This window comes from Vipera berus, assembly GCF_964194415.1.
Source record: "Vipera berus genome assembly, chromosome: 2".
In the NCBI taxonomy this organism is placed as follows: domain Eukaryota; kingdom Metazoa; phylum Chordata; class Lepidosauria; order Squamata; family Viperidae; genus Vipera; species Vipera berus.
The window spans coordinates 94,095,518-94,112,256 of record NC_138203.1 but is presented as its reverse complement, the minus strand read 5'-3'; the positions used below and the strand labels follow the sequence as shown (position 1 = coordinate 94,112,256).

At 39.9% G+C, this 16,739-nt stretch overlaps 1 protein-coding gene across 1 annotated transcript in view; it reads right to left on the bottom strand.

Moving 5' to 3' along the window:
* Nucleotides 1-16,739, bottom strand: part of ABCA1 (ATP binding cassette subfamily A member 1) — a 126,735-nt gene that overhangs the window by 15,435 nt on the left and 94,561 nt on the right. Inside the window, exons 28-41 of the mRNA XM_081320309.1 lie at nucleotides 12,987-13,135; nucleotides 11,981-12,105; nucleotides 11,526-11,624; nucleotides 11,078-11,267; nucleotides 9,161-9,255; nucleotides 7,413-7,445; nucleotides 6,379-6,484; nucleotides 6,083-6,157; nucleotides 4,718-4,887; nucleotides 4,304-4,481; nucleotides 3,264-3,379; nucleotides 3,030-3,174; nucleotides 1,727-1,850; nucleotides 385-514 (exon numbers count right to left, since the gene is read on the bottom strand). Of these exons, the coding sequence (XP_081176435.1) occupies nucleotides 385-514; nucleotides 1,727-1,850; nucleotides 3,030-3,174; nucleotides 3,264-3,379; nucleotides 4,304-4,481; nucleotides 4,718-4,887; nucleotides 6,083-6,157; nucleotides 6,379-6,484; nucleotides 7,413-7,445; nucleotides 9,161-9,255; nucleotides 11,078-11,267; nucleotides 11,526-11,624; nucleotides 11,981-12,105; nucleotides 12,987-13,135 (1,735 nt within the window). The remainder of the gene's footprint in view (nucleotides 1-384; nucleotides 515-1,726; nucleotides 1,851-3,029; nucleotides 3,175-3,263; nucleotides 3,380-4,303; nucleotides 4,482-4,717; nucleotides 4,888-6,082; nucleotides 6,158-6,378; nucleotides 6,485-7,412; nucleotides 7,446-9,160; nucleotides 9,256-11,077; nucleotides 11,268-11,525; nucleotides 11,625-11,980; nucleotides 12,106-12,986; nucleotides 13,136-16,739) is intronic.

Below are 16,739 nucleotides of genomic sequence, written 5' to 3'. Positions count from 1 at the left end.
ATTACGAGCCAGTTGCAAAGTCAGATGCTCCCCTCTATAGGTTTGCCATTATAATTTTTATAATTCCTGACACTTGGCTGCATGAGCTGGAAATGAACAAGAGTTGAACCTTCACCTATCCCAAATACCTGGAGGAAGCTAGGTTGTCCATTCTTGATTTAGGTCCTCATGCCTCAGCCTAACCCTAAAGCAGACATGTCAAACTCGCGACATCACCTGACGTCGCACAACGTATCGGGACGTTTTTGCCATGGTCGGCAATGGGGTGGGCACGGCTTCTGCACGATGCGTCTGGCCCGTGGGCTGGCAGTTTGACAGCCCTGCCCTAAAGTATCCATGCACCCTTCCTATGCAAGGAACCAATGGCCACAGAGGATTTCTTACCTAGACTTGATAAAGAACCTGTACTGGATCAACACCGTGATGAGAAAGAACACCGCTCCTTCTATAGCCATGGCAAAAAGGTTCCTCCCAACTAGGTTCCAGGAGAGAGGGGAGACAAAGCGATTCTCGCCTGTTCAGAGAAAGCAGATAAATTGGTTCAGCCTTCAGGAAGATCCTCGAGGAGCCACTGTTGTCTATCTTTACCTTTACACGGATGTTTAAAATGCAGTGCACCAAAAGAAGTGACAAACTAGTATTGATGGGGATGGAAAAGGAATGATCCTGTTCCTCTTTTCATGGCTAAAAAAAACTAAGATACGCACTACAAAACAGACACTGTAGGAGGAGAAGTCTGCTTGCCTATGGTAGCCAAATGTCAGATAGAGCCCAACAGCACCTTTTCAGACTAAAAAAAAAAGATGTCAGGCTGTCTTGGAATGACTCAACAAATGCAACAGCTTTTTAATCTATTAAAATGGTCAATTGATAAAGGAGTTGTAATCTATTTCACTCAGGAGGAAAGCCATGACAAATCTAGACAGCACACTAAAAAGCAGAGACATCACCCTGTCAACAAAAGTGCGCATAGTCAAGGCTATGGTCTTCCCAGTTGAAATGTATGGCAGTGAAAGTTGGACCATAAAAAAGGCTGAGCACCAAAGAATTGAGGCCTTTGAACTATGGTGCTGGAGAAGACTCCTGCGAGTCCCTTGGACTGCAAGGCGATCAAACCGGTCAGTCCTAGAGGAGATCAACCCTGACTCTCTCTTTAGAAGGCCAGATCCTGAAGCTAAAACTCAAATACTTTGGCCACCTAATGAGAAGGAAGGACTCACTGGAGAAGAGCCTAATGCTGGGAAAGATTGAGGGCAATAGAAGAATGGGATGACAGAGAATGAGGTGGCTGGATGGAGTCACTGAAGCAGTAGGCGTGAGCCTAAATGGACTCCAGAAGATGGTAGAGGACAGGAAGGCCTGGAGGAACGTTGTCCATGGGGCCGCAATGGGTCGGACACAACTTCGCAACTAACAACAACAACAATCTATTTCACACGTAACCCATATCTATCTAATCACCCCACCTTATTTTCTCTTTTGTTGTTCCCTTCTCCCCAAACCTCATCAGTTTAGCTACCCCAGACCTCTAATGAACTGAGCTGTAGTTCACGAAAGCCTCTTGACTTTTTTTTTTTTTGATAAAACATGCTACTGTAGCCTAAAAGGATACTACCAGATCTTCCCTTCTGTTTGGGGGCTTAAAAAAAATAATAGGAAAAACAGAATGTGTCACACTCCTGGCCCAGGCTGTGAAATCCTACACTGTGAACAACATCTTACTTACCAAACCTTTCAAGGGCATCTGCCATTGCTTGGTTTTTCACCATGTCAATTAGGCCACGGCCCAAGCAGAAGTGTGGAAAGATGAGGAACACAGATTTCAGGATGTCATTGATGCTGCTGAAGTTCTAAAGAAGACAGAAGCCAAGGCGATCAGCAGCTTGAACGTTGACAAACAGGACAGATGTCAAGGGCAGCAGATCTACAACTCACCAAGCATTGAAAGCACTGAGCAGTCATTGCTTTGATAAGACTTGATTTGAACCATGTCCCCTTGGCTTTGGTTTAAAATATAAAATGTTTAGGGCAAAAGGATAAATCTGCACCCTCCTCTGTTTTTTCCCCCCTAAATCAATCAATCAATCAATCATCTGCATAAAAAGGAATAAGGTGATGTTCCTCTTTGCTTTTCAAAATTAAAAAGGACAGTCTGGGCTAGGATTGGCAAATCTAACAACAGAGCTAGGATCCATTTGCTTTGATTCTACTATTTCAGTGGTGAACAAACATAATTCCAGGCTCACAGTTTAAATGTAAGCTCCATTTTAATTTCACAACTTATGCTCACTCACTCCGAATTACAGATTTTAGGCAGTGGTCTATAAGATGCTTTTACCGGTAGAGTGGATAATCCAACTCGTCCCTGAAACTCCCTAAACACTTAAGAATTAAGAATAGCAATAGCAACAGCACTTAGACTTATATACCGCTTCACAATGCTTTACAGCCCTCTCTGAGCAGTTTTACAGAGTCAGCCTATTGCCCCCAATAATCCGGGTCCTCATCTTACCAACCTCGGAAGGATGGAAGACTGAGTTGACCTTGAGCTTGAGCCAGTGAGAATCGAACTGCCAAACTGCAGGCAGCCGGCAGGCAGCAGAAGTAGCCTGCAATACTGATTCTAACCACTGCGCCACCATGGCTCATATAACTAGAAGAACAACTATTGATACCAATTTCTTCCCTCATTTTTCTGTTGGAAAAGACTTCTATTGAACTGACTGGCTAGATTTCTCCTGTTTATGAATTAGTATTCAAGCAATGTTTTCATCTTCTAATGTCCATCTCAATTGTGCGTTTCTACCTTTCTCCAATAGTACAAAGGTGCGTACCTCCCATTGCATTCGTAAATTCAGAGTCTTCCCTTTCAATTGCACATTTAGAAAATATTGTGCAATTGGAAGAAGTCCTAAATGTAGTAACACAAATATGTCTTGCTTTCCACATGCGTTTGACACCAACCCACTATAGAATCAATTCTGCAGAAAAACCAAATGCCACTGTTGGTTTACTCAGTGGGAACTCACACTGCTGGTGAATAGCTCAAGGACGAAAGTGATTACACTCGCATTGATGCCAATGAAGAGGTTTACGCTGGTCAGCACCACATATGCCGTGCTAGGAATCTTGAATATAAAAGATGCTGGGTACATGAGAGGCGTTATGGACCACCTGGCAAAGAACACAAGACGGGCATTAAGGTCTCTCCATGCATTATATTGAGTGGTTGCCCACACCTGAACCAAAAGAGTCTTCCTTACCCATAGAGCAAAAGTAGAAGTGCCAACACTGGGAGGTTGGTTGAGGATACGTAGGATTTCTGCTGGAAGCAGATGAAGATGATAACGACCAAAGTCGCCGGAATAATGTAGTTGCACTGTAAGTTTCAAAGAAAAGAAAGAGAGAAAAAATCAGAAGAGCTCCAGATTAAAAGATGCAAATGAATATCACATTTAAGTTATGTAGAAGATGGCCATGGCAATCCTTTTAAGAATTGGATCTTCTCAAGCTAACTACAACGAGACAAAAGTGATACAAATTGACCACAGCATAAGAGGAACCACAGAAAAGGAGAAAGGATGTCTGATAAACTTCATCACTCGAAGTTTTTAAGGAGAGACTGGACAGCCACTTGTCTGAAATGGTACAGGGTCTCCTGCTTGAGCAGGGGGCTGGACTAGAAGACCTCCAAGGTCCCTTCCAGCTCTATTCTGATTCTGATGATCCAAAGCGTTTGGCTTGCATTTTTGCAATTCCTTTTTCTTTTCTTTTGATTGGATCGAACCCCAATCTCCACAAAGTCTTCTTGCTGCTTTTGATGCAGTCTGTGTCAGCTTTCAGATCCAAAGCATTCTAATTGCTATCTCCACCGCTGTTACATCAAGTCTGAACACTGTTACACACGCAGGGCTGGGACTTGGCTGAAATTGTAATTAAACTGAAACTCATCGGCGTTACTAAATAATCAGTACGGTGGCAGCACTATCTTCTTTATGGTTATTGCAATCTACCCTTGGAAATACAGTGTAGATTCCAGCTCCTAATATTTAGAGAATGTGTATCCCTAGACCAGGGATAGGCAATGCTGACTCAGGAATTCTGGGAGTTGAAGTCCATGAGTCATAAAAGAGCCGAGGTTGCCTACCCCTGCCCTAGACCAACATCTACTATTTCTGCTCAGGTTCTATATTTAACAAGCCAGGATATAATACAGGATCAATGTTCTGCAGGGCAACTGCATTGTTTCAGATTATGATCAAAAGGAACAGAAAGTAAAAATGTCAAACAGATGCAGCCTTACCATATCCCATACAAAATTGGCCGCCCAGTAGATAACTGGTTTCACACCGCATATGAACTGGAGATGCTTGGCTTTGCTGACACGCTCCTGGATTAAGAAAACTACAAAGCTAGCTGGAACAAAGGACATGGCGAAGATGACACAAATGGAGACCAAAACATCCACTGAAGTAGTCATCCTAGTAAAGAGAAAGAGGAAAAGGGGACAACTTGATTTTTGACTCATTCAGCCGGATTCTTAATTAAATATATCTTCAGAAAGAGGATAACTGTAATTGAAATCTCGGTTTATAGTTTTGGAACTACATGAAGAGAGACTTCAGACTTAATGTTCCTTTGACAACGAGAGATAGATTGCGTCTCCCCTCTCTGTTCCTTTCCCTTCCACCCTTCATTCTATCATTTCAGGACGTACAAGGCAACTTCGGAGATCTGCTGCTTGGTGAGGTTCAGTGGGTGATTGTAGATTGTGATGCCATAGTTGCTTGGATTCTCTCCGTCTTGTAGGTTGGCGCGGAGAATGGCATTGTTGATCACGTTGAGAAAAGCACTGACGGCATGCCAGCCTTTGTTGTTAAACCACACCTGAAAAGGAAATATCTGGTTTTAACTGAGAGAACGTTAGTCTTTTGATCGGAGATCTCAGATTTGAGGATCAGATCGTAGGCTCCCATTGGCTTTCTTTGTGCACTTCAGTGTGACAGTTGTTTGCATGTAAGAGAGATTGAGATACCTGCAGTTATATGCTGCGGGGAATTCATTTTAATTAGTATTTACAATATACTAATTATTTTTTGGTCTTGGACATGCCTTTTCTTGGTTCCTTGGATATAAAAATATCTAAATGTCTATTGATATGAAAAAATGCCATGCATGGACATTTCTGGCAGGAAATATAATTTGGGGGATTGGTTTCAGATACAGCTTGCAATTCTAGGTTAACAAGGAGGGGAAGCTGGGCAATGCAGTTGGCCCATGCTTATAATCCATATGTTTTGTATATGTTGTTTCTAAATTTTGGTGGAAGACCTCTCCTAAATTCAGGATTCTCTTAGATATTTATAACCACCTGGACCTGATGAGGCCAGCAGAATTATTTGTGTGTCCTAGAGAGTTGCTCTTTATTACTTAGTATGAATCACATTTCTGGCTTGTCTTTTCCCAGTCAAGAATCATATCCAGGTCAATCACTCCTGCAGGAACATACAAGTAGTCTTCACTTAACAATGCTAACTGGGACCAGCAACTCTGTTGTTAAGTTACATGATCATAAAGCACAACGTCACATGACTACACTGACTTATAATGGCAGTAGCAGTAGTCCCAGTTGTTAGGCAATCACACAGTGGCAGTGTCCCTAAGTCACAATCCTCATTTGTGACCTGCTGGTTTTCCCCCTTGACTTTTTTTGTCAGAAGTCAGCAGTGAGGATCATAAATGGTGATCACATGACATGGAATACTGCAACATGCCAAGAGCCCGAATCGCAGTGCCATGGCCGCAGGGATGCTGCAGTGGCCGCAACCATGAAACCACGAGGAACAGTTGTAAGTCCACTCAGTCAGTGCTGAACAAGTAGTCACTGAATGAGGAATACCTGTAAGTGGCTTTTTGGAAATAAAATCTTACATCACAAAAGTAAGCCAAGTGGATATCACAGTGAAGTATGCTTTTAATTTTAATTCCAGAAAAAAACAATCTAAATTTGGGGAAACACTATGTGGTGGTTCAAGAGGTCTAAGCCATAACACTCCTGAGATCAGCCAAGTAGAATTAGTACCTTAATATTATCACTTGTGTCCAGGCCTTTCATGAAGTTCCCGAAGCTGTTTAGAAACCGTTCAGCAGCACCCCCCTAAAAATAAAAATGAAATTTTAAAAAATCCAATTAAAAAAGTAAATTCCACAGACCTCCAGGTAATGTACTACTTTGTAATCACATCAGGGAAGATGCTTGTCTATGTGCTTATATTCTGCTGTATCCCCAAAGGTATGCTGGATATGTGAATTCAAAAAGGAGCAGAAATTCCTGGAGGAACTTTTTCCTCTAACAGCGAAATTTCTTTGCTTATTTACCTTGGTAATTTCCAAGATTTTCTTCATTTGATTGATGGCATCATTGACCTCTTCGTTTCGAGGAAGCACAATAGACCCACTGGCTCCCAACGAAAAGCCACCATATCTATGAACAGATGAAAGAAGCTGTTACAGAAGTCTATTTTTGTAAACGTTTCCTACACAATGGCTTTGTATTTTGGTCAAGATTTATCGCTTTCTAAAGCCTTGCATTGAGCAAAATCATAAAAAAATATGCTGAAACCTTCAGCAAAGGTACACGGCATTCTTTAAATGTAACACAGAATGGGAACCCTGATTATAGATAAATAAGGAGATAGATCTCCCTCACACATGAACAAAAAGGAGAGCAGCCACATAGATATTTCTCACTCTTCTCCTTCATCAAAGTGAGATCCATATAGAACAAATGGTGAGCTATGAAATTACATTTGGGTCTTATTCAATCATTAGGCTCACTCTCTCCAATCTGGAATGTCCAATCTAGCAAATTTCAGAATAGCTGGATATAGTATTATATTTATAGATTATAAATTTTTTTTAACTAATTCACACTTTTTTTCATTTTCTACTCTCCACTTTGCCTTCTTACTCTCAACTTCCAACAATGTCTCTTACCCATCTATATATAATCAATGGTTTTCACATACACACAAAATAAACTAAATGATAATGCAACAGGTTTTGGGCTTAGCACATTGTATGAACCCACCCATTCTTGCTTGTAAACCATGGTTTATGGCGGAGAGTTACATATGAGCCTGGACATTACAACTCATTCAGTCAGTTGTGGGTAAAATAAAGCATATGTAACTGCAGTGTGTGAACACTCATTTCATGCATTCTGGTGTATCACTATCATCTCTCGAAGAGTAGCTACATCACACTATTCGTTGAGTAAATGAATAAGGAATGGCCTAAAAATAAAGCCAAACTGGAAAAATCCATAAAAAAGTAATTGCAGATATGAGTCAAGTTCTTAAGATCAGATAACACTCACAAAAGGAGAAATATATATATATATATATATTTACCTGAACTCATTGACCCAATGCTTACTCCTCAAACTGTGGGTATAAAAAGCAAAGAAAATTTCATTATGTTAAATCTAAGTCAACCAGTTCCAACATTCATAACATAGGGAGAAACACATTTGATTAAAAAGCCTTTTCAATAGAAAGGGGACTGGGGAGCCTTTCCTTGCACATGTGTAGGGCAGGGGTAGGCAATCTTGGCTCTTTTATGACTCATGGACTTCAACTCCCAGAATTCCTGAGTCAGCTATGCTGACTCAGGCATTCTGGGAGTTGAAGTCCATAAGTCATAAACGAGCCGAGGTTGCCTACCCCTGGTGTAGGGTAACATATAATAAATCCTTTAATTGTTACTCCCTCTCACAGCGAATAGTGAGAATTGTTGCTTGAAGGTTCAGGCAGAAAAAGAGCATGTGAATTTTCAACATATTTATCATTATAGCCCTAATGTTTTTGAGATGCAAGGATTGTTAAGCTGGCTTTCATTGTATAAACAGTCTCTCATCCATAGCACCCTGGGCTACATGAAAAGGTCTGTTCAACTGAGTTTTGATCGGTGTTACTTTCTGAAACCCACTTCAGCAAAAGTGCACCAACCAATACTGTAAAACAGGTTTTGAAAAGTACCAAGATGGCTTGGAAAGAATCTAAAGGGAGGGCAGAAAATATACCAAAAAGGAAAATTCTGTGAAATCACTTCATCAGATTTTTAGAAGAGAAAATGCCAACATAGAAAGAAGTTGATCTGAGGAAACATGCTGTGTGACAGACCAATATTCCCTGCATTAAGTCTTCATTGCAGGAAAAGGGAGTCAGATCATAGCTCCTCCTTCACTACGAAGGGCTGAAGTGATTGTTAGAATAAATATTGATCTTTAAAAAAAAACATATGAATTGATCCCAACATCTTAAAGACATATAGGGGGTCAACCTGCAAGCCACATATGGTCTCACCACCAGCTGGGTTGCCTGCCATAACTGCTGCCTCTCGCCATTGCTTGGCAGCCCAATAAGCATCAAACTAACAAGATGTCATCACATTCTTGGTGTTCCTTTTCTTGATAGTAAAAGGAACACTCTGCATACAACCTATCAATCAAGCTGGTTGCTTGAATACAGGAAGCCTGCACTACTGCACTTGGGAATGAAGCTGGTCCACGTGAAGTGGAGAAATGGTTTATAAGATATTTAAGTAATTTAATTTAATTTAATAATTTGATTTCTATACCGCCCTTCTCCCGAAGGACTCAGGGCGGTGAACAGGGCAATACACAATAAAAATTGAATACAAAAATTAAAAAGCCATTAAACATCATGCCCATAAAATCAATACATATTAAAACTAGTTTTAAAAACCCAACCCCATCCCGTCAGACCAGGCCAGCTTGTTCAAAAAAGAATGTTTTGAGATCGCGCCGGAAGGAGCGAAGGTCAGGGGCCATCCGGAGCTCGACCGGTAGGCGGTTCCAAAGGTCTGGCGCGCCCACAGAGAACGCTATCCATGTGTCTGTCCACTTGGCAGCCACTAAGCCACTGAGGTCAAAATGCATTAATTCTACCCTTCTGCATAACTGCCAGGCTCCAAACTAAACCAAAGTTCATTTAAAAAGCAATCACAAGCATTTGGACAAGACATCAGCTTTGCTACGTTCCTAAGAATGGTATCACCGTGTAAACAGCAGCTTGACGGTCATTGTATTAGTTGCTATCAAGTAAGAAGAGCAGCAACAATAAGCAAGACGAAGCACCTTTTTCCAATGATCTGTGCATAGGTCTTCACCAAATAATCAGAAATGTTGCGCCCCGTCAGGTTCTGCAGAATATCGGTGGTCTTCTGGGTTCTCTGTAGACAGGGCAGGAGGAGAAAAAAACGGAACACTGAAGAAGCCAGGATTGTGATTGGTCCTGAACTACCACAATTGTCATTTACTATAGAAATCAGCAATCTGAGCCCCCTATGAATATTCCCATCCACACCAGAGGCCAGGAAACCTCTGAAATATATTAAAAGTTAGCTATTAAAGGTTTCCAAGTTTCTCTTTTTCCTCTCCATTCTAATATGTTATACTCTGATGATATCAAAGTAGCAGACCGGGTAGCTATGGATGCACCTCATTTTGCCCAAGTGACATTTCTACTAGATAAAGTTGACTCTGTCTCTAATGCCCTTCATGGCTGGAGAGCTGAGTATTTATGAGGCCTCCTTTCTCCAATTGTCCATTTGGTAAGATCTGGCATAATTGGCTGCCTTCAGGCCTTATTGCTTTTTTAGTAGTCATTTTATTTTTTAAAAAAAAATACAGTTGCAACAATAGAAATGAATGCAAACTAAAAAAAAAGGAAAGGAAAAAAATTGAATGTGCGGGGGGAAAAATTAGAAAAGAAAATGTATAAAGAAATATCTTCCCCCTTCATCACAACAAGTGCAAATTTAGTAATTTATCATACCACATAAAGTACAACAAATGATTGCTTGTTTCCACAACTCATCTCTTAGCCATAAACAAAGCCTTAAAGTCTCATCATTCTGTTCCGATAAGCAAAAGTCTATCAAGGGTTACCAGAGATAACAACATGTCTATTTTAAACCTGACTAAATAAACCAACTTTACATCCCTTCCTTTTATTTTTTAACACTCTTCAACTTTATCTCTTCAAACAATGTCCCAAAACTTGATTTCTTTTCATTGTTCCTTCCCCCCCCCCCTTTCTCACAAAATTCTCCAAACCTTTAACAGGCCTATTGTTTGTAACTCCAATACAGAAAAATTAACCAGGTCAGTCTTTTGGTTTGTAATCTGTATATCCCTTTTAATTACTACTTAATTTAATTCTGCTTGTTTCTTTTGTATGTCAAGACTAGCATCTTTTTCCATAAAATTCTTGTAGCTTGTCACCTTTACATTCCCATTCAGATCAGTACTCTTCCTTGCAAGGTAAAACTTGTTTCTCTTTCACAACCTTTTTTAAATCACAATCTATTTATAGATGCGGATATTCTTACAATTAATTGCTGGGTTCGTTGTTTAAAAATATTCTTCAGTATTTAGACAAAACCTGTGTCTTCATCTCCCAGAGGTCTAAACCTGCCAGAGACCAGTGTCCTATGGTCTCCTCACCTAGGAGCAACTGTCTAATGCACTTGTGGATAAGCTCAAGTCCTCTTCTGGTTTGGAAAGCAACTATGAAGAGCTGGCCTACTCACCAGCGCTTTGACCATTTCTTTCTCAGAGGTCTCAAGACCCTATTGTTGAAACAATGCTTTTTGATAAGATTTCAGAAACAAGAGTTGTCTTTGGTTGTCTCTTCTCCTCTGGAACAGTGTTGTCCCTGAAAATCACATGACCCAGAGCCTACTTTTAAGCAAGCTCCAAAGATCTGACTGTTCCAAAAGACCTTCACAGGGTGATTTGTGACTCTCTTTGCTGAGACTGATATCTTCATTTGAAACTATAATTTCCCTTTTTTTGGAAAAAAAAAATGTGTTCATTATACAATTGTGTGCCACCTCAAATGGCCATAGCAGCTTCTAAATTGATTACATCAATGAAATAATTCACAGTTATCTACAATCGATCCACCTACTTCTCTACCTCCTAGCAGGATGTTTTAGCTGCCAGGCATTCGGATTGGAAGAAAGTTTAGCCCAAGTGTTAACCACATACCTGGAGAGGAGGTAGACCACCAGCCCCAGCAGGGCACACTGGAAGCATTTTCTTGATATTGTTGTTGCTACATATGCACGATGGGGAAGGATTCTCCATTGTCCAGTTGCCTTTCTGGAAGATTTCTATGACATTCTGAGGCACCGGAACTTGGCTCCACTCTTCTTCTCCCACAGAACAAGGAGCTTCTCTGTAAAACAAAACAAAACAGAAATCTTACACTAGCCATCCAGATGGCAGGACTAAGGAGCCCCATTTCCCATCAGATTTCCTATCAGATATATATATATATTCTGTAGTTGCATTCTGCATTTCTCCCAGAATTACCGAATACACAACATAGTCATACTAGGAATTGCCAAGAGATCTACGATGTATTTCAAGTGTTCTCCAGTTCTTAACTAGCTTTCTTCAGTTTACAAAGTGTTTTCACTAATATTCCACTTACGCAATGGAATATCCTTCCATGCAACGGGTCCCGAAACCAGGTTTGTTGAGAAGAGCGTTCAGAAGCTTTTGAGTAGTGGCGTCTTGTGGGGCATCATTGCTGTGGATGCATCAAAAGGAAACCATCAAGGCTTAAAATTAATTCAAAGGCAGAGCAAACAGAAACAGAGGAATAGGAACAATTCAGTAAGGTGAAGCTATTTGTTTCAAACAAGATTAATGTTCCTTCACATTAATTCACATTAATTCCATAGCCCTTCCATGTTTATTTCTATCTCCACTCAGAATTCTAGTAAGATTTCCCAGAAGTATATGATATGATGCACTTATAACCTGGTATTACCGTAAATTGGTTTTGTAATATTTATCTCATCTGACTTCATCTGTGAGTTTGAGCCTGCACACCCTAACATACTAGGTTATATCAGATTTCTTGAACTATGGCTTAATATTTACCTGATAAATGTGTACTGCTGATCATACATCCAAGGGTGCAATTCGAGGGTGGGATATTTTCCAAAGGGAGGAACAATCAGACTGAACAGAAGAGCAATGCAAACAAAGATGGCAGGGAGAACAATCTGAAACGAGGCAGAGAGGAGACAAGAGAACAGGCTCACAAATCTTTTCAAGAGTAACAAAGAAGCTTTCCACAACATGCTAAAACCTCAGTTCCTATCATTTCCAATATTTAATCAGCAATGTCAAAGTGAACTGCAAATTCTTTTGTCATACCGCCTTTCAACAGCAAAGGAAGTGAATCATCCAGAAAAAAACGCAAATAATTGCACTTTTTTTTGAAGGGGGGGAAATCTTTCCAAAGAACATGGCCTTTCCCCCACCACATTTCAAACTTCATCCCACATTAAAACTCTAAAAACTTTGATGTGATTAATTCAGCGGGAACCCCCCCCCCAGAAAAGCATTATTCATCCTGCAAATTAGCATTCTTGTCAATATAGAGTTTAATAGATATTGATGCTGGGTGGGGAACAAGAATCTGATTTTAACCCCTCACGTGTAAACCACCAGCATTCACACTGAGAAAAACTAAGCTTCCAGAGAGTAGTGATCAGTAGTAATTGATTTACTAAGCGGAAAAGGAACTAGTTTTTGAAATTCCTATACTGGTAGTCCTCAACTTATGACCATTCAAGGACCATTCAAAGTTATAATAGTACCAAAAAAAAAAGCTTACAGTTACAACTGTTGCAGTGTCCCCCCCAGTCATATGATAGGCAATTGGGCCCTTCCCAGCTGGCTTCTAACAAGCCAAGTCAATGGGGAAGCCAAATTTGCTTAATGGCCCCATAATTCATTGGACATCTGCAGCCATTTGCTTAACAACCAGGGCAAAAAAGATTGTGAAAATGGGCATGACTTAGCAATGGAAGTTCTAGTCCCAATCGTGGTTGTAAGTTAAGGACTACCTGTAGAATTGAACAGAGAGAATCCAACTCACCTGGGCAAAAATGCCCTTTCTGCTGCGCTTGGCAATAAGTAGCCGCTTCCAAAGTAGAGCTACAAACTGTTGCTGGGTCAGCTTCCAGCCCTTCATCTGACTGGATCCTTTGCCATCCATGCCACTCAGAAGGTCAGTTTCCCGAGATTCTGCAGGCGAAGAGTTGGGAGTTAATAAAGCTTTCATCTATTTCCCTAAGCTAAAGAACTTCTAGGCAAGACACTTTTTTACATTAGCATTGCTTAAAGCCTTGAAACCTTTCCTCTCTTGCTTAGCATAGGAGGATTGTATGGCTCACTAGATGTAGCTGCATTACAACCACCACCACCCCAAGAGCCCCAGCCACCATGGTCCATGTTTAAAGAGGCTACGAGATGCAGTTGTTAGAGATGGTAGATTTTCCAGCTCTGCAGCAGGTAAATTTTCTCTTCAAATGTAGATAACCTTTATTGTCATTTTCTTTACTGTGGGCACATTGGCGCGCATTAAAAATTAAATTTAGTGGCTTGCTCTCAAAAGTGCACACATACATAACACACATTCAAATATGCTATAATACAACATATGTATATAAACTTTCGCCCTTACATATAAGTAACATATAAATATTAATCACTTGAACACATAACGGAAAGAGGAAGCTTGAGAGTTCACAAGGTTAACACTGTATGGAACAAAGCTGTGACTGAATCTGGATGTTCGGCTTCGGATACCACGGAGCCTCCTCCCAGAAGGTAACAAGGAAAATGGGTCGTGAAGAGGATGTGTAGTGTCCCAGGCAATCTTGTGGGCCCTGTTCAAACAACGCTTAGGTGCTATGTCCTGGATGGAAGGGAGGGAACCACCAAGGATCTTTTCGGCCATCCTCATCACTCTCTGCGCTGCCTTCCTGACTGAAGCAGTGATGCTTCTAAACCAGACTGTGATGCTGTATGACAGGATGCTCTCGATCGTCCCTCTGTAGAAAGTGGTCAGAACAGGGGAAGGAAGATGTGCTTTTCTCTTGCGATGCAGAAAATGAAGGCGCTGCTTTGCCTTTATCTTTAATTGATTCAGATGTTGTCTTTCTTTATTGCAAAGACTTTTTCAAGGTTTTAACAGACCTCTTTGGTAAAGGCTATGGGAAATCATTGCCCAGGTCATTGGCTTGCTTTGTCTTTTGTATTTTCTCTTTGATTTTCAAATCTTTAACCACATCTTTTGTGTATTCAATAAAAAGTCTTTATCAGGGTCATTTTCTTAACTTTTCTCTATTTTGTAATCCACAGTTTTGTATTTCCAGTTTGAATGTCTTGTCTATTTGGTAATTTACACTTTTTAAAATCTAATATTTCTGATTCCATCAAGCAAAATTTGTTTCAGACCTGTCATTCCTTCATTCACATCATTTATCTATCAATCTTTCAATCACATAGAAGCATTGTTACCAATAACATAATATTGTGGTTACTGATTTCTGGCCCCATTCTTCAAAGATAACCTTTAATATTTTAAACGTTGTATTATTTTGTGCCATTTTGTAAAATCCAATCTGAAAGGAAAGGACTTTTTTTTTTGGTCTTCTGCCTGAACTTTAGTCCCCTCAAGTGTCCAATTTAAATCATAAGGTCTCTTAACTCTGTTATGACTTGCTGTTGTCAAAACAATTTCTAGGGTGAATTCCAAAATCTTATAGTAAAAGTTTCAATATTCCAAATTTGAAATAGCCTTAATTTTTTTTTGATAACTTTATCAGTTGTTTAGCTTTTTCTCTGTGATGTTGCATTTTGCACCAAAAACATTTCAGGAAATCTTTTGCATGTCTCCTTATATATGCTGTCTCAAAATCATACCATGGTTCTTAAGTCGACACATAGAGTCCCAATTAAAAGTATAGTTTGATTTCTTTGCTCAAAGAAAAGTTCCCAGATGATCAAAATTTGGATTCTCAGATTGAGTGAAAAGATCATCCATTCTGTTTTCTCCTTGTTATGACAAATAGGTCAAAGATGCTCATGTATTAATATTCCTAGAGTTCTAGAAAGCTTTTGAAAATCTGGATTTAGTACAGCTTTGGGTTATTTGTCTAGCACTGGTGGTTTGTTTGCTTTTGCTGTTTCTAAGATAATTTCAGTCTGGATTGTCCTTCTGATTTGGTGTTTTTATCTGTTTTTATGCTTTTATCCAGTTTTGTACACCACCCAGAGTGCATAGGGGTTTAATAAATTCAAATAAACAATAAAAATGTGCCATTGTTTAATTGGTACAACCATAACTTCTTTCAGTTAATGAATGCTGCCACACTAGCAGCCTACTAATTTGCAAATAGTTTCCAATACACTTCAAAACCAATTAACATTTCCCCCCCTTTGTCCCCATAATTTACAAAGATTGAAAATGCTTTTGGGCAAGATGTTGTCCATATGTTTATGGCCTTGAGCTTGTGAAGAGTAACTTTAAGCAATTATTAATCTACCCACACCTGTCAGTAAAGGCACTGAGAATCATAATCAGTGACTATTTTGCCAATCAGTAGAAAATTGGTGCAAACCCACCTTCCACCCCCAGCAAAAAAACCACACCCTATAAATAAGCAAGACTATCCTAGCTCAGACAATTGTTGCAGTCTATGCATCTTTGATTTTTGCCCTGCCCTGCTGTTTCTCTCATGGATCAATCCAAACATTTCATTTCTGAATATGGAACATTAGACTAATCCATGCTGGCTCAGAGTTCTGTGGAAGGATATATTCAGGTGCATCGATTGGCTGAAGAGTTGCTAATGATAAAAGCGGTTGAATGGAACCTTTGGGATTCTTTTTGATGTATATATGCATCAAGAGGGGGGAAAAAGCAACATCAAAACAGCCATTATTGCATTGGATGATTTTTTTCTAAAAAAAAAAAAAGCAAACAGCTGGAAAAAATCAAATGAATACGAGGAAACTATGAATAATTAATTTATTTTATCTTTTTGTATTTACTGTCCCTTAAAAACTGGATGCTATTAAAGGGGAAGTTTAGGGACACATCATTTGAAAACCTGATGGTATGCTACTATGCTACACCATCCCTGGGATAAGAACTAAAAAAAAATATCCAGGAAGAATAAAGAGAACGTACATGGGACATTTGACAAACTTGGCCCAAAGAAGGGCAACAAAATCAAACCTTCTTCTAACATTAGCACACTTTGGGTTATCTGACTACGGAGATTCTCAATCATCCAGGTCATGGTTGTCCCAAAGGTGCTTTTCTAAAAGACATCGGAACTTTCCTGGGGGGTTTTTCCTTGAAAACGTTTCGCTTCTCATCCAAGCTTCTTCTTCAGTTCTAACTGAATGATGGAATGGAAGGATGTATATTCTTTGCAACTCCTCTCCTAACGACTGCAATGGAATCGCTGTAACTGCCATTGCTAAGCTGTATGGTTACATCACATTTCACCTCAGCTTTGTTTAGCGACAGAAATTCTGTCTCCAATTACAGTCAGTAAGGAAGGGCTACCAGTAAAATTAACGCTGGCTGAGGAATTCTGGGAGTTGAGGTCCACACGTCATAAAAGGGCCAAGTTTGAAGACCTCTGTTCTTGAGCCTTGTATTATGTACACTGGATTTTGTTGTGCGTGCATGAAATTCATCAGCATTCTTCCAAACAAGGGCATGTTGGGAGGTGATGCTCCCCTGAAGTACAACGACCCATCCAAAACCTCAAAGTCCTTATTTGAAATATGATGCACAAATCACACACAGCACAAATGAACATCAGTTTGT